Raw genomic sequence first — 26012 nt, forward strand, 5'->3', positions numbered from 1 at the left:
CATTAACTCTTCCACAGATGAAATATGATATGTGTGTGAAATGCCCCACTGTAGTTGGAAAGCTTGAATGGGGCTTACAGCTGCAGTCAGAGCAGCAAAACCAAGAACCACATCTATTGCAGTCACTCCAAACAGGCAGCTACAAATACTCACACTCTGATTTTAATGAGGTTTTGGATGCTCTGCTTACTTCCAAAATGACTACTGGAATACTTTGTGGGTTTTGCCCTTTTAGGGCAAAAGTTAACTTCAAGAGCTCTTCACATGGAAAAATATATTTAGGAATGTGGGTAGGGGAAAGTCTTGATGAGGCCATCAGAAGAACTCTGCTTCTTGTTATTGATGATCACATCATTCCCAGAATGCCCACGTTTCACAGGCAAATTTACCTACATCATATAGCGCCGTGCTTTGCTTTGAGTTGTTAGTTCCTTGGAGCATGAAATTGTACCTTACACCTATCAGATTTCAACCTCTTTGGTTTTCAGGTTCATCTAGTCCTTTCTAGATAACATCCTCTGGACAGGTAAGTCCTCCCAACTTCCTAACATCAACACAGATCTAATATTTATGCTTTAGTTATTAATGAAAATGAATTATTAAAGATAGACCAATTCCAGACCCTAGTTCACTCATCACAGTGTAATATGCCCCTTAAAAGACTGCTCAAGATGACTTCTTGTTGAAACAGCTCCTACCCTCTTACAGTTCCTTTTTTCTTACAACCCTTATCTTACCTTTCACTATCTACTCCCTGAAGTGGCATTCATTATTTTTATTAACAAGCAGCAGAGGTTGTCTAGCAGGGAACAGAAGCTGCATATGGGTGAGGTGCCACAGGCTTAGGAACTGAAAGAGCTTCAACCACAATACTTGGGAAAGCTACAGGAACTGGAATAATGAAAATGCAGCTGCAGCCATAACTCTTACAAGGACAAGAGCAGCTGCAGCGTGGGTACAGCATTGGGGAAGGAGGAAGAACGTGCTGCACAAGTGCTACAAACCCTACTGCACCCCCTGCCAAGCCATGTTACTGACACAAGACCAAGGAACTTCTCCCAGTAGAGTTGATGAGAAGGTGACTTTCTCCAGACTTTGCAGCAAACAAATGAGTTTGGTTATCCTTTATAGAGAAAAGAAATATCCTTTGTTACCTTCCTTTTTTTTTTTTTAGTTCATTTATACCAGCAGTACAGTGAATATAATTCTATCTTTCGGATCTGGGGTAACACTCCCTGCTGTTATTGTGCACAGATGAAATCAGCCTCCGGGCAGGGCCCAGTGTTGGTGAAGCCTGCAATCAAACGTTCAGTAGCTATTTGTTACCTGCAATCAAATGTTCAGTAGCTATTGGTTACCTTAATTGTGAAACCTCTTATCTTGATCCATAGGGAAGGAGGAGGTGGAGGGGGGAAGCAGGGGTAGTGAGAACAGTCACCTTCCAGACTTATTAAGAGATAAGATTGTTAAATGCATTCATCATACATCAAGTGGGAAACAAGTTTTAAAGGCTGTTGAAGAGCTATTTGTAAACAAACATTGAGTGCACTTCAGCTCCATGTTTATTTCAAGGTAAGGTGGGTTGCAGTTAATCAATGAAGTCTAGACATCCTGGTGTTACTCAGCCTTGTGGGGGATTACCCAGTAACAGGTCAAGGCCTCTGGATTTCATGAGGCCAACTACTGCAGAAAGTGAGACTTTTCTGGGCAATGTACACAGGATCCACTTTGTAGGGCTGGTGGCTAAGAACTGCTGCTTCTCGTGTTTGACAAGACACTTTGTCACCCACCACTTAATTGTACTTCACATGGAAGAAATAGCATCCTTTCAAGGACTACTGAAAACTAGTTACTTGCAACTCCTTTTATTTTTCATTTTGCATACAAACCCCAAGGAGACTGGTGCAAAGCAACAGAGTTTAAAACCAGGAAAGCAAAGGTAGGAAGTCCTGACAGTGTACACTGTTTACAAAGTAAGGGAATGCTGCTGCATACTGCTCTTTGAATGGGGTCTCCTGAGGGAAAATACTGCTTTTCAAACTATGTATCTGTGTTATGAAAATGAGGCTGAAAAGTGTGGGGGTGTATTCATGTCCTTACAGAAATTCAACTGGTAAGGATGTAGTATCAAGCTCAGCAAATAGGTAGCTCTGGTTTTTATCAAGATGAAGTGGAAACTCCAGCAATTTACTGAACAGAATGAGAGGAGAACTGCATAGAGATCTTCTACTTCTCTGTTTGTATCACTGACACTTTAGAAGATGCTTTCACAAAAAAAAAAAAAAAAAATAGAAGAGAAGGGATAAAGAAGCAGAGTTCTTGTGCAGGAGGGATGGTGTAGATATTAAAGTTCAGCTCAGTTACTATCCAGAACTGACTGAACTTTGTGCCTAAACTTGCATACACTCAAGATGACCAAATAAACCTTCCCTCCCTGAATTCTGAAAGAACTGGCCTGTGAAAGCTCATGTCTGATGCAAACAATATTTGACACTGTATGCAATCCTCCAAGTAATATAACTAGATATGGGTCTCATATTTGTTACTCTCCAAAGACAAGAATGGTCTGGACAAACACAGGATTGCTAGTCTGACCTCAGGAGCAGGCAAAGCTTCAGAACAGATTTTAAAAGAAAAAAATAAAAATGGGAAAGTAAGTGAAAATAAAGGAAAAAGTACCATGGATCTGTTCCAGTCTGTGCCAGACCAACTTTATGGTTTTCTTCAATAATTAACTTAAGTAAGAAAGTCTTGAATATAACTTTTTTGGCATAGGGACACATGGAGAAGAATTAGTTAAACTAGACAAGACAGACCTTAGCAGAGGAATTGTAAGGTGAGCAAAAGCTGGTTTAAAGACAGAGAAGTGAAGAGTGACTGAAATTTAATAGTTACTTATAATCCTCTGATTTCACATTTCCGTAATTCACTGGAATGGTCCTCTGGGAATGAGACTTCCAGTAATTACAGTAACCCTTGCCTTTCCCATCAGGAGTTTAAGCTCTGATATCCATGTGGCTGTAATGGACTCAAGTGTCTGTCTTTCTATTGTCAAATTTTTACTGCATTTTGTTTTCTTGTTCCAGCTGGTCTCCCTCTTTGCTGGCATCAGTTCCCTGGTTTGGCTACCTTGCTACTAATGTAAGGAAGACCTACCAGGAAAGGGAATCTGCTTCCTATTTGTTCTGAAATTCTCCATGGGGAATATGGTACTTACGAGATGGCCTCTATCATATCCATTCCCATTTCAACACAGCAGTGTGCATGGTCAGCTCTTGCTTCTGGCAACCCAGACACACAGTAATAGCAATCACCCAGGATCTTGATACGTAAACAGTGGTTCTCCTAAAAAAAAATAAAATAATAAAGGACGGAGAAATATTCAGCTTATATTCATGCTTGCAATATCTTGCCTTTTAGGGCAGTGAATAGTTACAGAAATCCAGTGAACCAGCACAGTATGTCATTCTTGCAACAGGAAAAAGAAAATATCAGAATTATAATAGAAAACTTACAGCTGCTAGCTTATCAAATCTGGCAAAGAGCTCGTTCAGCGTCATGACCAGCTCCTGAGCAGTGCACTGGGAGGCCAGACTTGTGAAACCCTCTATGTCTGCAAAGAGGATGCTTGGGAAAAAAGAGAAGAAAAATAATGAAAGTGTCACAGAATTTGTTGCTGATATTTGTGTAAGTTCTGGGGTAGAAGTCCAGGGATGGGGAGGTATGTAGGGGTGTCCCAGCCCTATAGCAGCAAGGAGATGAGCACCCCTAATGTCACCTTATGATACAGCCTCTATCATATGTAAAGTCCTGAGGGGCATGGCCTCATCCCCTCCAGAGATTAGAAAGGGAGAGAAAACCCCACAAGCCTTTCATTCCTGCACCCCTGCCCCATGTCCAGAAAATTTACAGTACGCTGGGAGCTGGTGATGGCATGATAATGCTATCAGCCATCAGTAACAACAAGGCACTCCTACACATGACCAGATTAGCCCAGCTATAAAATCAACACTTACCCATTTTGTTCACATTCCTCAACCTCTCAGCTCAATAACATCGCCTGTGTCTTAACTCCGCTGCAGAAAACCCACACTCCTCTGCCCACTTCCCCCACTGTCAAAGTGCAGCCACAAAATAAAGTCCCTTAACCTTAACCTGCCTACCACAGCTTTCACCCCCACGTTGGTGGTCTGCTTCCATGCACATACCCCAGCCCCATGGCTGGCAGCACCCTGCCCTGTACTGTGTGCCTGGCAGACACGCTCCTGTGATGTTATAAATGCACAAAGCCAGGCATGATGGCACGGCATGCTGCCGGGGCGAAGGCTTGGGTGCAGCGGGGCTGGCTGGTCGTGCCCTAACCCACTCATGTGTCCTGCTGAAGACTTACCCTCGGGCTTTTATGCTCTTCATTCTCTGGAGAAGGAAATCTACACTGATTTACTCTACTCTACTCATCTCCCAGCTGTGCATGCTTCTCACTCATTGCTTTTCTTTTTTTTTCTCAGCTTCTAAAGAACTACAGAAATGAAACCTTTCATTTGTACCACACCTTCCAGCTGGCTTAGCCCCTGAAACACTATAAGAATATACACCTACAGCACTCAGTAGCTCCTCTCAGTACGGCCACAAGCAGGCATCGCCCAATTTTCTCCTGAACGATAAGCACAGCCCTTGCTAACTGAGGCAAACCTCTGCTATTGCAACAGGGATGCTGAATCGATCCCATCCACCCAGGATGGACTGGGAAAGCCCTCTGAAAGCAGCGTGGACTGTTTTGAAGGCAAAATTATTTGAATAACAAGTATTAATAATGATTCTTCAATTTCATTTAATCAATTCTAATGTTGTACTGCAAAGATTTTTTTTTTAAACTGGAAAAGGTTTCTGCTCATCGATAATTACAACATTGAAAATATTGATTTGCAATCAAAACACAGCCATTATGCTAAATTTAAAACTATTCAGTAAAACAAGCAACAGACTTCATCTATATAGATCTAAGATAAAATGTATATACACACACACATTTATATAAATATAAAATTCATAAGCTATACTTGTATACTGGAACATTTATCAAGTGGTTGATTTCTTCTTTTATTATTGCATCAAACTGTACTTGAATAGGAAGATAAATTAAAAGTGTAAATAACAAGCACTTTGGAATTGTTTCTTCTTTGTAAAATAAAACTCCAACATGTTTTAGGCAAATTGCAGAGGCTATGTTTTCAGTTGGAATTCCCTGCAATGTCTTCAGACAGAAAGCAAAGACAACAAAAATATTTTCACAAGCATTTTTTGCAAAAATCCTGAAACACATTTCAATTTTGGCATGTTTTTCATATTTTTCTTCTACATTTCAACTCCAAAAAATCATCAACCAAACATATTGCATTCAATATTTCTTTGGTAGTCAGACTGAAACTAAAATGTACAAGGAAAAAGCAAGACAGGAATGCAGAGATGTCTAAATCAAAATATACTTTGCCATTTTTTAAACACTTGAGAAAATACACAAAAAATAATCAAGATTTTACATATTTACAAACAAAAGTAAACCTCCCAAAGAAATACACTTGAAATCAACTGAAAACTTAGAGATGTCTGTATTGCTGGCTAAGCAACTTAAGTATGTGTTAATAGGTAACATAGAAATCGGAAATGTTTCCAGTTCTTGTGGAGGTAACAAAACATATCTTGTTGCAAGCATGTTCCTCTTCCAGCATGGGCCAAATTGCAGATTCCTCATTTGTGGACATGTTCACACCCTTTGCTTATGTGCATGTTGTAACAGCCATGTGTTACAACAGAAGGAATAAAGAGCAACGGCTGCTCTCACATTCAGATAGTGATGGGTATATCAGAATAATACACAGGGATGCCTTGAGCTTTCCCCTCATGCCTCATTCAGAAAATCAGTGCTAGCATAGTGTCCTAATAAACATGGATAAATGACTGAAGGTTCCTCCCTCCATTCCCCATTACTTTCATGCCAGATAAATGGATCAGTTATTCCTAGAAGTTAAATCGCAGCAATATTTTCAACGAGGCAAATGAAGTAACCACAGAGACCTATGGAGCTATCCTATGCACAGACTGAAATACTTGATTACAACATTTTCTCAAACTTGTCACCTTCTATGGGTGACCAGCAAATTGCTCTTTGTTCAAATTCAGCAGCTATGTCCTTCATCTTGATCCTTGTCTTGCACTTCCAAGGACAGCAGGTTGCAGCTCCACAGGCAGCTCTCTCTGGCCGAGTTCTAGAAAACTACAATTACAAGCACTACAAAAGGGTTTATTATGAGAATAACACCTGGAAAGGTTGCATGATGGGAATCAGAAATGCATTCTGCACACGAGCCAGTAGCAATATTGGGAAGTTGACATTGATGCCCCTGTTAGGAAGCTAACATTTACTACATAAGATGCTTCTTGGAATGAGTGTTTTGTTTGAGGGAAGAGGGATGCATGAAACAATTTCAGCAAAGCCAGTTTGATAATTTTTGAGAGGGAAGTCAAGGAAAAAGAAGTGTACTTTTATCTAAAGCAAAGGAATGAACTGCAAGTATTTTTTTAGATGCTTCGAGGCTCTTCTCCCTCTTGAACACAGACAGGATGCTTGGCAATAAAGGGAAGAACTTCACCTGGCACATGCCTTTTCCTCTTTATAAGAAAAACTACTCAGAACTGGTTACATGTTAAGTCCTTTGCATAACTCAGTTTTTGTGCACTTTGTGATTAACATGAAGGTATCTACCTGCACGGCCCATGCCCTCACCCCTCTTTCGTGTCAGCTAACCAAATAATACATGAACATCTTGAAGCACCTGCGCATATTCCATTACAGACTTGAGAGAGCTGTGTGACCTGCTCTGCAACCAAATAGCTACACCACTGAGCTATCAGAAGACACTGGACACACAGGCTGTGGGGAATGGAAAACCTCATCAGGGTATGGAAAGGACCGCATGAGAGATGGCAGAAGACAGAGCAGTGATCTGGGAACTGAAGACAGAGAGGGAAAAGACACATTTGTGGCAGGAGACTGGAGAAAGAACAGCACATGACCGTCACAGAAAACAGCCCTTGCAAACAGGAACCCAGCCTGAAGCCTCTGTGTCTTCTGCTCTCAACAGAGAGCTCTGAAAGCCACTAAATCACATTTACTCCTCCTGCCTAACCTGTTCCCTCCACACACTCCTGCTAGCATTGCAGCTCCAGCAGCAGAGACAACAACCAGGCTTATCACTCCCAACCCTGCTAATGACCCGCATGGGAGAAATGGGGACTCGTGTACGTGGTGCTGTGCCGTGCCACTTCTGTTCCTTTTGTTGTTAGCCCCAGTAACCCTTAAATTCAGCCCTCTCCCTGTAAAATACCCAACATCCCAGAAGCAACGAGGAAAAAAGTGGATTTCTCTTACAATGGCCATCAGGGATCAGCACATGATCCTTATCCTGTGTTTAGTCAGAGCTTTTCTTTGAAAATGAAGCCCGCTGTATCTCCTCACACACACAACATGCATGCATTGAGGTTGCAGGAGCATCTCCCAGTCCTGCCAGTGCATCTTATCCAGACTAGGAGGCTAGAATTTAAACACACAGCTCCCCCATTACCCTTCAGTCCTCACTCCGTACTTGTCTTTCATGTCAGACTACCCTTAGCAATGAAGAGAGTTTATTAAAGGATGATGGTGATGGATGATTGTGATGAAGGGCACAACTCAAGCCAACTATTTGTCAGTCTTCAGAGGGCAAAGCATTTCCTTGCTGGTGGGAGTACAATGCCAGTAATAGGCCTTCCTTGTGCCAAAATGCAGGGTAAATGACAGTGGTCAACAAAAGGTCAAATGAAATCATTATTATAGCTATAAAATATCATGAGATAAGTAAGGCAGTAGTTTAGAAATACTATTAGCTGAAGCTGACTGGAAGGGATTGACCACACAATCTGTAACCCGGGCATCAGCAACTATTATCAGCCCTGGGTCCCAGTCCCTTCATCTGGAAGGCTACTGCTTTGTGGAAAAACTAGTTTAGCATGTAATTAAAACGTTGTAATGGCTTCAGAGCTCTTGATATATTTTCCACTCTGTCACTGCCTTCAGATTTACCATCTGATTGGGTTTTGTCCAGCACTAACCAGGGTATGACCTCAAAAAAGACAAAAAAATGGTCTATTTCTGGGAAAGACAGACAAGAAAAGGGGAGTTATCATTCATTTTATAAGCTTTTTAAAAAATTATTTCTGTTTAATTTTGGTTGAAAAGTACCACAAATTGTGTTATAGGGTAGAGGTGAATACTTTCCTAAGATCCTATTTCAGCTCCTATTTCCAGCAAGGACTGGATCAAGATTTCATAGCTGTACAAGGCAAGCTCAGTTTTGTGCCTGTTGCCCTATGTGGCTCATGATGCTGACAGGGAAGAAAGATGAAAAGGAGCTTGAGTAGCTTCCCGATCCTGCCATCCTCCCCTCTGCTTAGGGACCAGCCTGATACCTGCCTGCTCTTGCTCAAGCCCCAGGCAGGGGAGCAGGAAAGGCAGATACACGGGCTGGAGCATCCCTGTGCTACTAGCTCCTCCTGATTCAAAGAGCCCAGGGCTGATGGGCAGCACAGGGCAGGCTGAGAACACAGCAATAGCTGCCGCTGCCACTGGGATGCCAGCCCCTGCCTGAGCTTGGCCCTTACCAAAACCACCACCGCCACTGTGGACTGTGAGACCTCCATGAGCAGGATGTCTAGATGCTTTTTGCAGAGTGCTTCGCATAGCTGCAACGGCAGAGTGTGGTGAAATGGAGAGAGGAGCAGCTAAGATGCAGAGCCAATAGGAGAAAATTTCCAAAGTGCTGAGCTCAGCTTCCCCATTTTTTGGTCTGTAATGCATTCACAGAATAGTTAAGATACACATGGACAGGCAGCTCAGGTACCAGTAGAAGCCTCAGTGTGATACCCCAGAGATCAGCAGTGTGAGCCTGCCCAGCTTGGGCTGCTTTATTAGTCTGTGCTCAGGTCCATCCCACTGCACCTTCGGTCCTACCACTGCAGGTCATTTAAAACTAGCTCCTGGAATTCAGGTGATCCTTGCTGTCACTGCACTGCTAATATACCCTGAGGCAGAGGCATCACTGGATCTTTTGGATAGCAAAGGAGAAGGTTGTTTAGCAAGAGTGCGGGAAGGGGAGAGAATTGGCAGAAAGCAAAGAACGATGTAAGGAGTAGGAAGAGTTAAGGACAAGGTGGGAAGCAGGAAACCCACATGAGACATTTAAAAACCACACACACCTACAGAAAATGATTTTGAAGTGGAGCCTTAAATGTCTGAAGCTAACAGAATTATCAAAGGAGGGACACGACACAGCCAGGTTTCCCTGCAAATGCAGGATTATTCAAAACACTAAATTAAATAATCAGTGCTTCTAATGTAAAAACAAAAAAACAGTCGTGTTCTATTTTGAGACATGTGCGTGCCATGCACGCCAGCCACAACATAAATCAAGCAAGGCAAGAAACACAAACCCTATCACCATCACAACGGTAATGCCAGTCATGAATATAAACACCATGTGTTACTGGAAACCGAACACCACAGGCACTGCATGGGAAACAGAACAAAACCCCAGACTTGGTGAGCCTTAACGACTTATAAAAACAGCAAAGTGCATCTGACTGAATATGAATCAAAGCCATGGTATCTTACTGCAGCCAACGCTACCTACAAGAGAAGAAAAAGTTAATGTACCATAATAAAATAATCACTGTCCACTAAAAACAAGAATCACGAGCAAAGGTGTAAGAAGAGAAAGTCATTTGTTGTAGACACAGTCTGCTCTTGTCAGTGAATTCACTATGCTAATTGGTGAGGACAGTGTCTCAGGGTGCTACTGTTATTTTACAACGCTGCTATTGGTGTTGCAAGTCATTAAGTCATGCTATGAACAAGGAAGAAGGTAGAAGAAGAATGGATGGATGGGGATGAAGATGACAAAACTCTCAGTTGAAGGGTTGGGTTGAGCCCCAAACTAGGATTTCACAGAATTACAGAATGGTTGAGGTTGGAAGGGACCTCTGGAGGTCATCTTGTCCAATCCCCCTGCTCAAGCAGGGCCACCCTGGTTACCCAAGATCATGTCTTTTGAGTATTACCAAGGTGGGAGCATCTCTTGAGCATTTTGGTAAATGAGTCAATTTTCACACTTGGACACCTGTTTAAAAGCCAGTTCCCTGCCAGCACTGTAAGCCCAGAAGTTATTTTCCAGCTCCAGTGGCATAAACATAGTATTAAATTCATTTAGAAGTTCCTGGAATAGACATGACATCGAGATGCACCCAGTCTCTCTTTCCTAGGTATAGCCACTTGGGGATGGGATGACAAGGAGGTCCTCTGTGTGCTCTCTCTTCTACCCCCTCTATGCACAAGAAGGATTTCAACTTCCAGAAACACAAAGTGAGAACATCTCATAATGCCCTTTTCCTCCTGAATTTAATATCAGTAACAGCTAAAGGACAAACCAAAACAAGCTGAGGACAAGTTCATAGCAGTGGCACAGTGACTGTGGTCAGGCAGCATGACTAGGTAAAGCAGCACAAATGTGAGCAAGGGCACCAAAGCCCACCTAAGGAGGGTGAAGTGGCCCACACAGATCATTGTGCTGAGTGACAGCCCAGTGACTGGTCCAGCAGTGGCTGCAAGCTACTTTCAGACTAACTCAGGTCTCAACAGCACGTCAGCCTTGCTCTCTAGGGATGTCTATGCGACAGGCTAAGGTCTTAGCCTTAGCGATGCAAAACATGTTCTCCAGAACAGCAGGACATCAGACAGACCAGAGGTTAAAATATTTCCTTCTCCTACAGTCATGGAAAAAAAAACCCCAACAGTAAAAAGACACACTCTCTTTCCTAAACTTATATGGTCATTTCAGAGAAGATCCGTTTAGTATTGAAAATCACCTATTGTTTCAAATGAGCCCTAGCACTTCTGTGACACATCAGCTGGCACAGCTCCCCCTTGGGAATCAGGACTCTGTCATGCACCATGACAGTGTTCCATCTTTAGATCAGTCACACTGGCTCCCACTTGCTCAAGAGGGTGTCTCACATATGTACACAAATGCTGTGACAAGCAAAGCAATACTTTAGAGAGAATAACACAAAATAGGAGAAAATACACACAAAAACCCTACAAAATCAAAAGCCCAGAAAACCGTGAGCCTTTTCATCTTTTTTACAGCAAAACACAGAAAGCTTCCTGTCCCTCATCCAAAGTAGCAAAAAATGTAACCCAAACCCACATCCCATGATTGAGAAGTTCACTTTGCAAGACCATACCAACTGAAACTGGTGACAGAGTAAAAACCGACAAGGAAGCAGACCAGATGGCTCTTGGAGACACTGGTGGCAACGTGCAGACTGCCCACAGAGCCACTGCATGACGACAGCAAGGCTCATTGCAAAGATATAAACTGCAGAACCCTGCCTTTACTTGATTTTCCCATGTTTGCTCTCAGATAAATGTTATGGAGGTTAGAACTGCCTGGGGGACTCAGCTGGAAGACGCACATCCCCAGCACAATCTCTCAGCATTTGCGGTTGCAGCTCTGTCTGCGTTAGCAGTGTGCTCCTGGGAATGCCCCGCTGAGAGTGTCTGACCCTGCTGGCACTCAAGAGCTGCTGAGAAAAATGGCACCACACTTTCCATCACGGTCAGTGCTCCTCACCTCGATGCCTGTGGTCTGTCCTTCACTGTCAATGCAGGAAATAAGAAGAAATGAAGATCCTGAAATCATCAACCAGAAGGGGAAGACTGCACCAGTCATACAGGGAAAAGTTTTTCCATGACCCTCCTAGGTTTGCAGTTTACAAGCATGAGTAGCAACCCCACTTATTGGAACTTAGTTATAACTAAGAAGCATCAGTACTAATTTTTTATTTTAAACATGAAAAACTTGCTGCCCCCTCCCTCTAAACATCTTGAGTTAAAAGTTTTTCCTATTTCAGCGGGCTATATTTAACCAGATTGATTCTTCACTGGAAACAGGAGTAATAAATAGCCTTTTGGGAAGAAAAAACATTTGGGGAAGGCAAAACAAATAAAGATAGCTATGCAGTGGCTACCAGCCAAACTATAGGTGGAGCACATTATAGATGTCTTTGAGATGAGCGGAAGGAATTTTATTACTCCATCATTGCTAGTCAAATTAGATGCCACTCTGTGTCAAACACATAAAAGAAATCCAAGCAGCCTAAATGAGATTTTGGGTTACTAAGAAGGAGGGACTTTGGACCTTTTTCATGTATGTAATAAGGGACTGATGGGAATGTGAAAATTTTTCCAATCATTCTGGTCAGGGAAAAAGACATGTGAGAATGAAGCCAAATCCATTCCAACTCCAAGGAAGTTTAGGAAGGCAAAGCTGAAGGATATACATGGCCTCTTGCAGAAAGGTGCAAAGAAACCATGCATACTGCTGACCCCAATCGTGTGTCTTTGCTTTGGCTTTGAGCAAGCCCAGACTCACCCGGGTCTGCCTGACCAGCACAAAAGAGTTGGCAGGTCTGTCCAAACTGGAGCTGGATCCAGCCCACACCAAAATAAATCTCAGATTCATTTGTCCCACAAGACATCCTGAAATCCAGAACTGCATATAAAACAAAAAGAAAAGCCATGTTATTTTCTGGTTTTCAAACTTCAGGCATGCTTTTTGCTGTGAGCATTCTTGCAGTCTGTTTTCTGGTATTAGAGCAATCTCTGATGTCAAAATCCTGCCAAAAACCAACAAGAAGGGAGACAGAGCTAAGAGAATTCTGAAAGAAGGGACTATCCATTACCACCACAGCTGTAGGAGTCTGGCACAATTCCTCCCTGCCCTCCTTTGAGACAATGGCTTGCAAAAGTGACTGAAGCCACAGAAGCAGTGCAATAGGAAAGAGAAACAACTAAAAACTCAAGTATTAAACCAAAAGACAACCTGTTGCATAGAGGCTGTGTGCCAGCAATCAATCAGTTGTCAGAGAAGGCAACAGAGTAATAAATTCTGGCACAGTTAACAGTTTCACATGTATATCCTGGGTCAGGCACATGGGATAGAGATCAAGTAAGTTGCATCTAATCAAGTTTGGGTTGCTTTCTGTTATATATTGCTCAGGTCTTTGTCTTTAATGGTAAAAGAGTGAGCTCTTCATAGCTGCGCAAACTGTATTGAGTCTGTTCTTCCCTGGTACCATGGATATTCCGTCAAACAACGATGCTTTTGTACTCTCTAGACAAAAAGTTGCAGTAATTCTGCATGCAGTGGTCATTTCAACCTAATCTTACTTCTTCCTCACTCTCTCAACTAGCTTCTCCGGTGTCCTGTCCTTTTGTGATTTACTTACTCTGCCATTTCAGGAAGTCAGGGTTTTCCCTCTAGAAAGTCACTACATAATGAAAACATTACATTAGTATACAAATGTCATAATTAAAAACATTAAAGAGCAACTATGCCTTTCCTATAGTTATCTCATTTTTCCAAGAAGAGTAGGTACCAAAATACGCAGACTGTTTCATGAATAAGCTGAGAATGGACAAGTGATGTGTTATACACAATTGTATACACAATTACCACTCGTGTTTGGGAGTGTACTAGATCAATAATACTGAAGTGGCCATTTGCTGGGGAAAGTGATTGCTGAAGAATAGAAACATGAGTCTTACTGCCCTTTTTGGAATAGTCAACATGAGTTGACTCGCTGCCTCCTCTTTTCTGTATTTTTAAATGTAATTGAGCACTTGTGTTTTTAAAATGACACTGATGAAACTGTAAAGAGAAATGGATCCAAAGCATATAGAGAAACTTAATTGTGCACACTTTGTAATGGTCACTTTTCTGAGAAACAGCAATGCAACATCAGTGGAAAAGAACTTTAAAATGAAGACATAATCCTTTGTTAGTTATTCTGAAAGGTAAAATGGCTGGCCAAAGAAAATGGTACAACTCATTAACTGAGGGATCAACTTGTTATTAATTGAAAACAAACCTGATAATAAATTTAATAATAAAACACATGATGTTTTCAGTGAGAAGGGAGATTGTCTGCAATTTCAGAATTAAATGAAAAGGAAAAGATCCTGCAGGAAATTGAACTCATTATCTGGTTATTGTACACTACATTAATATTCCTTACCTGATAAGAACCAGTAATGAATAGATATCCTCAATTCATGAGTAAAGTTCTTCCGACATTACGAGGGCTATAATTTAACATTAAAGGGTTTGTTTCCTTTTTAAGATGTGATCTACCACCACATTGCAATTGATCAATGGCACTTGAGCTGACACCTATCTTTGGTTCCCTTTGGTGACACAGAAAACTCCAGCTGCCATGGAGAAACAATGTAAATATAATGCAATTTTGTACAATCAATATCAGCAGTAAAAACACTCCCCCTCTGAAGACAGTATAGGTGAGCTCACTAAATGAGTATTTCTATGCAAAGATCATCCTTGAACAGGGAATATTAAATTCTGTGCACCTCTTCAGCCCCTAACATACCTCGTATTCCAAATACTTTGCATATGTCCATTATCTCATAGATAGTAAGCAGTGTTAAATCTATGGCATTCAGACTATATACTGTAATATCAGAAAACATCTACACCACTTCTGTTTTATTATGCTGGTTAAGATACTAGCTAGCAAGGCAGCTTGAGTCTAATCTTTGACAGCCCATCATTTGATTCTGTGATCAGTTACTTAGCTGTCTCTGTCTTGAGTTTCTTTCTTTATAAAATAAAATGGACCGTTGCATCTCTAAGTTCTTAAGCATATGAAGTCTTCAAACTGGCATTAAGCAATTGTTAAAATGTCATTGGTGCTAGAAAAGCAACACCACACTATTTTGCAGAGACAGCAGTATGGTAGATAATATACAAAGGGCCTCAAGGCAATGGCAAAGCAGGAATGTGAATCCTGACCTCATGAGTCCAGGGAACATCCACACAAAATCTACTCCTGAGATGCTGAAGCAGGGAGTGTGGCAAGGCAGGTCTGCCCACTGCATATAAGTCTTTTTAACTTTCCACTGAATCTCCCCTGATTTTTGCAGTCAGTGGTTTCTTCTCATAATGAAGCAGCATATAATTTTAACTTGATTTCTAGAGAATTACTGTAATTGCCACCACCAGAATAATAGATCTGTGTATAAAGAAATGGTTTTTCTCTTACATTTTCCATTGGAAAATTTAATTTCTCTGTTAATGCATTAAGATATTTCACTAAGCCATTTGCTTGCTACTCTCAATATTCACAAAATATCATCTTGAAGTGAAGTTCCTGTAAACAGTTATTAGTTTACCAGTGAACTAATACCAATAAAATCAATAGAGTCTGACCAGAACTTTCTATAGAATAGAAAGCCACCTTAGAGACCACTTAAAATATATATTATGGTAATGTGTCTCAGACATAAAAATAAGAGGAAAGTTACTGTGTCAGATCCTTCTACAACTATGCAAAACCAGTCTAGCTGATTTCTGCTTACTTTCCATGTCACTACAGTAACAGCAATTTTGGCTTGAAAAGTAAAAAACAAAAAAAATGAGATAAAGTGTCTGGCGTTTGAAAGGATGAGTTCAGATCAGTTCAGAACAGCAGGTGTCACAACTTCAAAACGCTTCTGTATATTCATCTGTTATATATACCATAAAACTAACCGTTACTTCAAGCAAGGAGAGAAACTGGAGACACAGCTTGCTGGTGTCCCAATGTTACGGTGGCTTTTCACAAAGCTGCATGAAATGGAATTAAAGTGCCATGGAGGACACATGTCCATCTGAAGGCTAACATGGCTAGTAATAAAATTGTGGCTAATGAGTCACAGGACAAACAGGTTGGGACTTTCCCCGTAGGGGATTCGGGGAAGCCAGAGCTAAATTCACTCACAGAGCAGGAAGAAGTTTGTTCAAACTGTCTCATGTGAACTGTATTATAGAGTATATATGTTAACAGCAATACAGCTCCTGTCCCCAGCACAGATGCATTCAGGTTTCTAAACAGATGCCTTGGATGAGAATACTTTGCTCTTCCAGATAGGAGTAGCCATGCCTGTAGTAAAGTGTTTCTAAAACAACATATCCATGCTCTCCCTCAGGGGGCTGTACTGTAACTGCACGAATTAATGCGGTACAAGTTTCCAGCGTGAACAGGGCCCGAGGCTGTCAGGCAGATCCGGAGCAACGGAGAGGGGAGCGGAAGGAAACAGAGCACGCAGACAAAACACAAACCGTAAAGATCTTTGAATTTGAAACTGGAATTTGCAAGATGCGCACTAAGGCAAATAGCAGCTGTGGTATTTGATGTTTGTGTAGCTGTTTTTAATGCTCCTATAGTTCAGATATCAAGAGATGATTCTCTATTCTTAAGTACCAAGCCACTCTCCGGAAGCCTGAAAATGCTTAGCACAGCTACTCTGTTTCTTATATACCACAATAAACAAACTTGCAAAGGAGCTGGATTCTAAAAGCCAGTGCAAAGAAAGAAAGAAAGAAAGAAAGGGGAAAAAAAAGCGCAGCAGCCCACACAGCATCAAACGCTGGTAGGCTCAGTGCTAAATAGCAGATGATTCTTACTGAATAACTGCCCTAGATTTTGCAAACAATACAGGGAACAAAAATAGAAACCCATTTACATATTGCTGTTAATAACTTTATTTATAGTGTCACAGCTAGAGCACAATAACTGCAGCCATGGCTTAACTTGAAAGCCATTCACTGTGGAAGAGTCAGACAGATACTGTTTTCTCAGTCCTTATGCAACTGAAAAAAAATCCTGCTGACAACAGCCAGTGACCAGAATCCTTACAAACAGAAGAAGAAAAAAAATTAACAGCAGTCAAAGGCAAAAGCAAATCATCCCCAGGATCTCACTGGCCTCTGCCCCATCCTGGTTACTTCAGACATGCTGTGGTTAATCAAGGACCACTGAGGCTAGAAAACACAGCAGATAAATAATTTTCACTTCAGTTTGAGCCTCATGATAGCATCTTACAGGAATATTTGACTGTTTTTTTTGTTGTTTGTTTGTTTTAGTTAAGGAATACAGACAGGGCTCAGGCTAAGTCAGCTGCTACAATAAAAAAGGATATGTGTCCACCATTTAAGAACATCCCTACCACATCCATGCTGCCTGCTACATGACTGTAACCAGATCTTTGCTAGGAGCCCATATTCCTGCCAGCTAAAATACTACTGGCCTGTCACAACAGACTGGCACACCTTTAAGGAACAGAAATGTACACAGCAATTTGTATCCTTGATTCCTTAGTATTCTGCAAATCTCTGCATATAGTAAATGGAGTGAGAATGCAAGCAAGGACACTGTCTCTTAAGACCCTTTGCCGGAGCAGTGAGAAAACATGGATCTGATTTTTCCTCTGCATGAATCCAGCCTGAACTGGACAATGGGCTATTTTGGATTGGGAATGGGGGTGCCCTCAGGACCTCCTGCTGCAGCTGCTCATTACATATAAAATACTCAGAATAATTAGGGGCAGAGACAGCAAGTGCCCCGCTCTGCCCTGCTGATTACGGCACGCTCTATGACATGGAACAGTGGGATTCGAGCCGCTGCTCTGGGGTTTGATTCTTTTATATAAAAAATGAAACAGTTAACAAAAGAGAATGAGGACACCTTCTTCAGTTAGGGCCTCTCCTAGGAGATGTGGCCTCAAACGCCCTCTGGCACATGGGAAAACAGAATCCAGATAACCTACACTGGCATGTGGGTCGAGCCTCTACGCTCTCAGATGAGCATGGCATGCCTCATCACTTGTGTCTCTTCACAACTACCTCTGTGTTTTACTCTCTGTCACCTGGAATGTCCACCGAGTTAATTCATTTCTCTTGGTTTTCATTTCAGTGAAGAACGGAAAGATGCCTGTTTGGCGTGGCAAAATGTAACACTAATTCCCCCAGCAGATATAGCCAGCGGTCACAAGAAATCCCCAGCACAAAGAGCGCATGTGTTTGGGCACACTCCCTGCTTGCTCATTCTGCACAACTCCTCTGCAGCACAGGCAGAGCAAAGCCTTCAAGGTCTAGTCATTAGGATGTTTCTGTAAGGGGATCCAGGCATTTCTGAGCTCTAATCAGCCTCACTACCAAGTCAAATTAAAGAAATCATTGTCAATCTCAGTCTTGCCATTCCCCAGTCCTAGCCTCCCCTGTGGGGTTGACTAGTAGCAGTGGATACTTACACAAGAGTTTGTGAGTGCAAAATGCAAGGAGGTGTTTCTAGGTAGTACCCATTGTCCATCAAGACAACTTAGAATTTGTTCAGTGATTAGAAATACAATAAATGCTGTGTCTGCTATACATAATGGAAAAATAAAAAGCTGTGGGACATGACAGACCAACCAAATACAGCTTTTATGATCCTCCACTAGAAATTATCCTTGAATCTGGAGGAAAAATAACCTAAAAAGAGATGAAAGAATACACAAAAGACATTTAAATAAGCCAGTGAATGCATGTATTTAAGTGAAATACACTGATCTGATAAATGCTAACGAAGTCCATATTGGGCTTCTGCATTACAAAAGTGTAGCCCTAGATGATTCTCAGCAGACATGTCATTTTTTTGCGGATGAACAAATATTTTCACCCTTCCAAGCTATTCTCAGAATCAGACATCCCCCCAAAACCCACACATTTCATCCTTAAACACAGCTTTAGTTTTGTACAGTTATTCTCCAATACTATTTTCTTTTTTTTTCAGATGTTTTTAAGCTTTCAGAGAAGATACCATTTTCAATTTACTCCTTCCACCATTACATACTTTCAAGGAAAAGTAGCTCAGCAGGTAAGCCACATCTTCAATTTCAAGGTTTCTGGGCTTTGCAAGAAATTTTTAATTGCTTCAATTTCAATAACAAAATTTTATTTATTTTGCAGCTGAAAATGACAAAGAGCACTGGATCTTAAAAACAAAATATCACTTACCATTTATATTCTGTAAACACAACTTTGTCTCTACATTAGACCTGCAATCCTAAACTGTGACCTGCTGGCCGCTATTCTGCAGAAGGGAAGATTTTAAGGAAGAAAGGCAAAGAGGACGTGGGTTTTTTCTCCTTTTTAACTGAAACAAAGTAGAACTATTAAATCAAAAGGCCTCTTTTTCTCTTCCCTGGAAAGAAAAAGAATCTCACAAAGGGGCTTACAGTAGTTTTGAATGCAATCCAGAACAAAAGGTTCCAAATGAAACAGAATAATTATACTTTTATAGATCAGCATTTGGCTTCTGTTGAAGCCTGATCTGTAACTAGAATTGCTCAAGTTCCCCTGAGCAGAAGCCAAAGTTTTGTTTGCTTTGTTTTACAAATTGATTCTTATTAGCTCATTCTCTGGAAACAGCCATGGCAGAAAGCAGCAGTGCATTGGTGTGCATACTCCCAAGATTGGAGGCTCTCCACCAGAACTGTTATGGCACATAACCGTCCACTATCTAAAACTGTTTGCATCTGTTTTCCATTCTCTCACCTTCGTTCTCTAGACAGTACTAACAATTGCTAAATTTGCTCCTTGCTTTCCAAGGTTTTTTGGTCTTTCCCATCTTCTCGCCTACCTCCCCACTCTGGTCCCCACTCTGCCACAGAGGTCTCTCATGTCCTTCATGGTCCAGGATGTTACAAAGCATCTTTTCAAATTGCTACTGGATTCAGCACTGATGTATAGGACTGGCAGGCCTTGGAGATAACAGAAATTAAGTAGCTGTCAGAAGAAGGAGGGTTGTCCTAGTAACCCCCTATTAGCAACACATTCCCCACAATGAGTAGGAAATGGAGCCAGATTATTATCAGACTCTGCAGAGAATCATGCTTAAAGTTAAAAAACCCCACCCAAACCACCACCACCAAAAAAAAAAACCCAAACAAATGAGCTGACATGGTGGATCTACAGTCTGTCACTACTATATACTATATACTATATGCAAAAATTCCCCACTGCCTCACACATACAATCTTCCTCTTCATGTGGGAGGGCAAGTTGTGCTTCCAGATGCTCTGCACAGCTACTGATGGGGACAAACAGGCATTTACAGATGATCTTACAACTGAACAAAGCCATGGTCATCCAGCCTTCTGTATGCCACTTACTGGGGAGATCTCTGCAACAGGAGGCTAGGAGAGAATATTTTGCTGATAGTCACACAGATCCAAGTTTCGCAAGTGGTCACTGCATTAGGTTTTTGGGTTTGGGGGTCAGCTCTGTAGAACAGGAGTTGAGGGAGCTGATTTCAAACCCTGATGATCCTATATATTTAAGGGGTTCATTTATCAGTTTGGCTCAAATGGGGACATGGTTACTATTCAAGAACATCCTGAGAATTTCTCAGTGCCTCTGACAGCCTCAAATATTTTCCAAACACACATACAGCAACCACAAAGATCTCTGCTGGCCATGGTATCCGCGAAGATAATACCCACATTCCAGTATCTTCTTTGCCTTTTAAAGCATATCACACATCTTTCCAATTTCTGAAAACTATTTGCAAGCTTCCAAGTCCTCAGAACCTACATGGTCTCACAAAACTTTATTCCCGCTATTTAAAACTGTGCATCTTTCTAAGGCTCTGTAACAGAAACACAAATGGATGCAGAAAAACCTCAACTTTCTAAAAAAGAGCACCTCTGTGATTCCACAAGACCAACACACTGCCAATGGTGTGTCTGTCATGAAATGATTTTAATCTCTTTGGTCTTTCGCCTCCTTTGCTGTTTTGTGCAGTCCTCTGTTGCCTCTTATTTCTGTTAGCACTGTTTCTGAAGTGACCTGTTCTAAGCCTGGTTTCTTATAGAAACACCATTTATGGAATTATGCAGTCTGAACAGTCAGTACCAGCCTCTCCCTAACTTTTTAACCACTTAGTATCAAGCAAAATTAATAAAAAAGAGGAAGTTTAAAAAATATACTATGACTTTCAGTTACTGGAGGACATAGACTCAAGTTAGCTATACACTAACTTGATGCTAACTTGAGTCACAGGATACCAGATCACTCGAGAGCTCTTTTCCACTAATGGGTTTCAGCTTTTGTCTCTTCTTCATCATTTATCCAGTGTCAAAATTATATATAAACCAGTAAGAACAGACACACAAATTAGCAACAATTGTTCAGGGACATAAATACGGTATAAGACATGAGAAGTTAATCCGTCCCCATCCAAAACTGTGCCTCTGTTTTACAGCTTCTGTAAGAGGGTTTTAAACAGTTTTGCAAAGTTCAGTGCACTACAGAATAGAAAGTTTAACAGATTTTTGCTTTTCAGTCACTACAGTCGAAGGAGGAAGCAAAAAAGGTAGGATGATTTTAACAAGAACCTCTTTAAATGTTATATAAACTCAATGTTCTTAAAACCATTTTGCATGTTAACTACATGACAAAGTAGTTTGTTAACTGAAATTTAACCAAGTCTTTCCAAGACGAAAGCAAGCCTGCACAAGCAAGTCTTTACAAAAGTAAAGTTTTGGTCAAAGAAGACTCAATTTTTCTTGTCAAGGTTACTCTAGAATAGACTGGGGGTGGATTAGTTTAATAAACATAATTTGATGTATTGTTTTACTATAAGTTTGATACATTTGTTTTTACTATCAGGTCAATCAGCAGTCAGACTTAGATTTTTTTAAAAATTATTTTATTTTTAGTACTATTGAAGAAAAAAGAACATCCAAATAACCTTGATGAGTTAAAATACTGTTCTGTAAACTTCTGCAGGCACCTTCATTATTCTCTCCAAATTACTATTCACAGTATCTCATCATTGAAACATCTAACACTCTTCAATCCATCACCCTGTGAACTTCACAAACCCTTGTGTAAACTCAGAATAGCAGGGTGTGAATTATACATCACAGGCCCTTCCTAATTGCTGATGGCTTGCTGGTGGCTGCAGATCTGCAGTCACCTAGCATGCTGCACTTTCGGGATGTTATCTTTATTACAATACACGTATTTAAGTAATGCATCCAGTGGGGTGCCTTGCAGCCAGTTATTTATCTGTTTTGTTTTTCAGAGAGTACAAGGCTCTTCATGCCCCTGAAGACACTGGGAGTTCCCAGTAGGGACCAACATCACAACATATTCCCAGTTCAAAAAGAAAGATCTGCAGATAGTCAGATTAATACTTAAACAAGTTAGCATGTACTTGTTCTTCTCAAAGGGTGCTGTGCACACGCGCAAAGAGGTACATTTGATAAAATATTTAAACCTGCCCTACTCTTTGGCTTAAAAGTTTTCAAGACTGAACCACTGACACACACGTATTGAAAAGAGGGAGTGATCCTGGGTTGAAACACTCCCTTTAATATTAACAGTCAGACTTATTGCACCACTTTGATGCCAAGTTCAGGTGTAACAATGGCAGCAAAATAATCAAATTCCTTTACACATGGATTTTAGCTTGAATGCCTTTCTCCAGAAGACACTGATTTTTCCTCTCAAAAAGAACAAATTAGCTAGGAAGAGTCAAGTGATTAGTGGTAGTAAGAGCAGAGTAATTCACCTTCACACATGGGTGAAACCTACTTCTATACTCCCTAAAAATTATTGCTAACTTAAAAAAAAAAATCATTAAAATTTCTGGAAAATTAAAAAGCCAAGATTCACTCCAGGCAGACACAGGTGAAGTTCCCTGGAGCTGGCTCTTGACAGGGAAGCAGAAGAGTTCCTGTGTAGGTAAAATTCACTGCTGTCATTTGGGGAAAGGCGTGGGAAGGCTGATTGTTTCCCTCCTACTCCTTTTTCTCAGCCTACAGCCTCAACCAGAAGTTATGGCAATTAAATGCAGGGGGCGCCTGAACCCACATGAAACCCACACAGTTTCCTGCAATCTACCTGAAAAAATAACCTTCTACTGCTTGTGAGCATGCCTCGAATGAAGAAAAGGAGGTAGAGGTCTTGCTAAGACTTGATGCTGAGAAACAACCAACCGACCCATGAACACGTCTTGGGAGGAGATTGAAGCTCACGGACTGGCAGGGAGAGCAGTACGGGGAAGCAAAACATGAATAAAAACTGCGCTTGGACTTCCTCATGTTTAATGCTGCTCTTCCTCATCTTCAAACATAAATCATCAATTTTCATTCTGTCTCCCCCCAAAAAGGGGAGAAGACAAGGAAGGAAATGGATTATACAGTAAATATTAAAAACAGTTACTGCTCTTGAGCTTTCTTGGCAATGAGGCCTTCCATAAAAATTAAAGCTACATAAACTTTGGCTGAGACAAGACATTTGGGAAATCTTTGAAAATATCCATGGAAGAACTGTCAGAAATTTATACATGCCATACTGTCATTTTATTTATTAAAAATGGTAAAATTAAACTGGTTTCTGCTTAGCTTCAATAAGCTCTCATGAAAAAGTATGAAAACAGAATTGGGATGAGCTCCTGAACAAAACAAGCCCATTGGCGTAACTATCTCCAAAGGCAACCTGCTGTCTGACCTGGACTTGGTAAAATATGCCTCATTATAAACCCATTTCTCATTTCAAAAGGCACTGTTAGCAAGCCAGAAAAAAACTGCCTCATGCCTATACTCACCAACGTGAATATACCACTAAGCAGCACATTGCTTTGGCAAGCCATGGCACTAATATGTCCAGTTACAGCTATACCCTAGGAGCCCTCCTACTAGCTGTGATCAGAGCTTCGCTTTCTACTACTGTTTATATTGATAAGTCCTTTAACACCAAGAAACATTAAGACTGGAGGTCCTGTGTGTGAGGATAGTGGGAGGAGGGAGGAAAAAGATGATTGCTTAGTTGAAATTTTCACAAATTACATAGCACCTTGCAATCTAAGAATTTAACACACTTCCTAAGCAACTAATTAAGAATCACAACGCCTATAAGGCAGAGACGTTAAGTTGACTTGGCTGGTCTGAATATCCTGAAACTCAGCCAATGTGCAACTATTTGGTCATTTTTAAGGGGAGAATTTTTGGTGTTAGAATGTAATTAAAACAGAAAACTAGTTAAAAATGTTTTTCTTTTACAAAGCTGAAAGCAAATGGACTGTTTAATTTCTGCAAATGGTTTAGTTCAAGTTGTCAAGATGTTTTAAAAAACTCCGAGATCAGGTTAATATTTTTGAGTACATGATTCATAAGAATTATGTGATGGGGAGAAGAGAGGAAACCGTCATTTTCACTGCGATTGGATGCCAGCCCTAAAATAAGCTTCTTGAAACAGTTCATCAAAGGAATTCAATGACAAAGCCAAACTTTATCCCTTCATGGAGGACTTCAAACCTCCTTTTATAGCACAGAGATTACTATATTTGGCCAAACCTAGATAACATTAAAGCCATTATCACTACAGCGAGATACTATAAATAGCAATAGTAATGTAAAATATTTAAAATTCTGCCTGGGAAGCACGATAGATAAACAATATTATCTATGCGTATTTTAGGGTTTGTCTATCAGACGTAATCTCATTCATGATAACGTGAACCGATTTAGTTACATAATTCACCTTGTTGTTTACCCAAAATTACTTGCATAGTCTTGGGAACTCCTTTCCTGATTGCATTTGACAATAGACTTTATATTTAACCCACACATATGTGGCAAAGGTCAAATGACGCTCTGAGGTTCTGGATTTGTTAAAGTTAATTCTCATTCACTAAATCAGGATGGGAAAGGGTTTCATTCTCTGTTCATCTGCATCAAAAAAGAGTGTATTAACCCCAAACCTCTTCATCTTGGTTTTGTCATCACCCTAAATTCTTCAGAAGAACATAATCCTGAAACAAATTTTGCTGCCAAAAAAATCACAGGAAATTATATTTTCATTGTGGATAAATTAGTCTCTGAACTTTACTTTCCATAACAATAAGAAGGAGATTATGAACTCATTCACAGGAAGTTCTGATAAGGCTCTAAAAAGATTGCTTTTATCCATTCAGTTCAGAAAGACCACTGTATTTTGCATAAAAACACCATCTTTCCCCAAACAGAGCTAGCCCACCCTCTAAGCGAAGTGTAACACAGTAAGCAGTATGATGGCAGAACTGCCTCTTATTAAAGGATCATGGCTATATTTTACGGACCTACTACTGGCACCTGAGAAAGGTGTCTTTTCTACATAGGTTTTAAATTGACTTCTTTATTCTTGAAAATAAAAAAAGTAACCTTTTTTTTTTAAAAAAAGCATGTAATCTAGTATCTAAAACTAAGCATATCACAGCAGAACTGGTCATTTAAAGACTTCTCATTTTAAACCAGAACCACCGCCTCCACGTAAGTTCACATAATTGTAGAATAACATTTTCTGCTGGTAGAGCGGTTTGGGTTTGTTTTTTAATTAAAATTTGAGGTGGTCCCAAAAGCCCAGATCCAATAATCCCTGAAAATTAAAATGTTTCATCTTGTCTGGAACAGAATTTAGTAAAGCACTTCTCCCACACAAAATGTCAAACCAGGCTAAATGCACGAGGCTGTGCTCCTGCGTCTCCTGAGTTCAAAAAACCAAAGTTAAACCCGGCTGGACGGAAACCTCCAGTGTCATTATTTCTACGTTGACTGTGAAATGAGTGAGCAACCTCACCCTGAAGATACAGTAATAACGAAGATCTTGGGCTCCCGGCATTAAGATGGCAACCAAACTTTTAAATCAATAGCTAATGAAAATTCTGATCCATTATACTTTCATTTATAATCTACCTTTTTAACTAAACTGGGAGAGTGAAAAAAGAGAATTGCTGGATATAGCTGATGGAGGAGGGAAACCTGCACCTCTGTGCAGACACACAAACCTTCCCACTTCTACGAACTGCTGAGGAAATGCTCCCGCTCATAAATCATCAACAGGAAGCCAGATTCAATGGCTGGGCACAGCACCCTTGCACCGACTTCACATACTTCTCAATTGCCTTGACACAATAACCTTTAGCTCATAAAAACTCAGATCTTAAGACGTTTTTGAATAGTGACAAAAACAAAACAAATGTGCTTGGAGCGTTCTCAT

The 26012-nt window shown here is 40.7% G+C and overlaps 1 protein-coding gene across 1 annotated transcript in view; it reads right to left on the reverse strand.

Moving 5' to 3' along the window:
* Positions 1 to 26012, reverse strand: part of ADCY5 (adenylate cyclase 5) — a 224107-nt gene that overhangs the window by 57189 nt on the left and 140906 nt on the right. Inside the window, exons 4-5 of the mRNA XM_074873615.1 lie at positions 3516 to 3627; positions 3218 to 3345 (exon numbers count right to left, since the gene is read on the reverse strand). Coding sequence (XP_074729716.1) covers positions 3218 to 3345; positions 3516 to 3627 — 240 coding nt within the window. The remainder of the gene's footprint in view (positions 1 to 3217; positions 3346 to 3515; positions 3628 to 26012) is intronic.

Source organism: Strix uralensis, chromosome 6, assembly GCF_047716275.1.
Source record: "Strix uralensis isolate ZFMK-TIS-50842 chromosome 6, bStrUra1, whole genome shotgun sequence".
NCBI lineage: Eukaryota > Metazoa > Chordata > Aves > Strigiformes > Strigidae > Strix > Strix uralensis.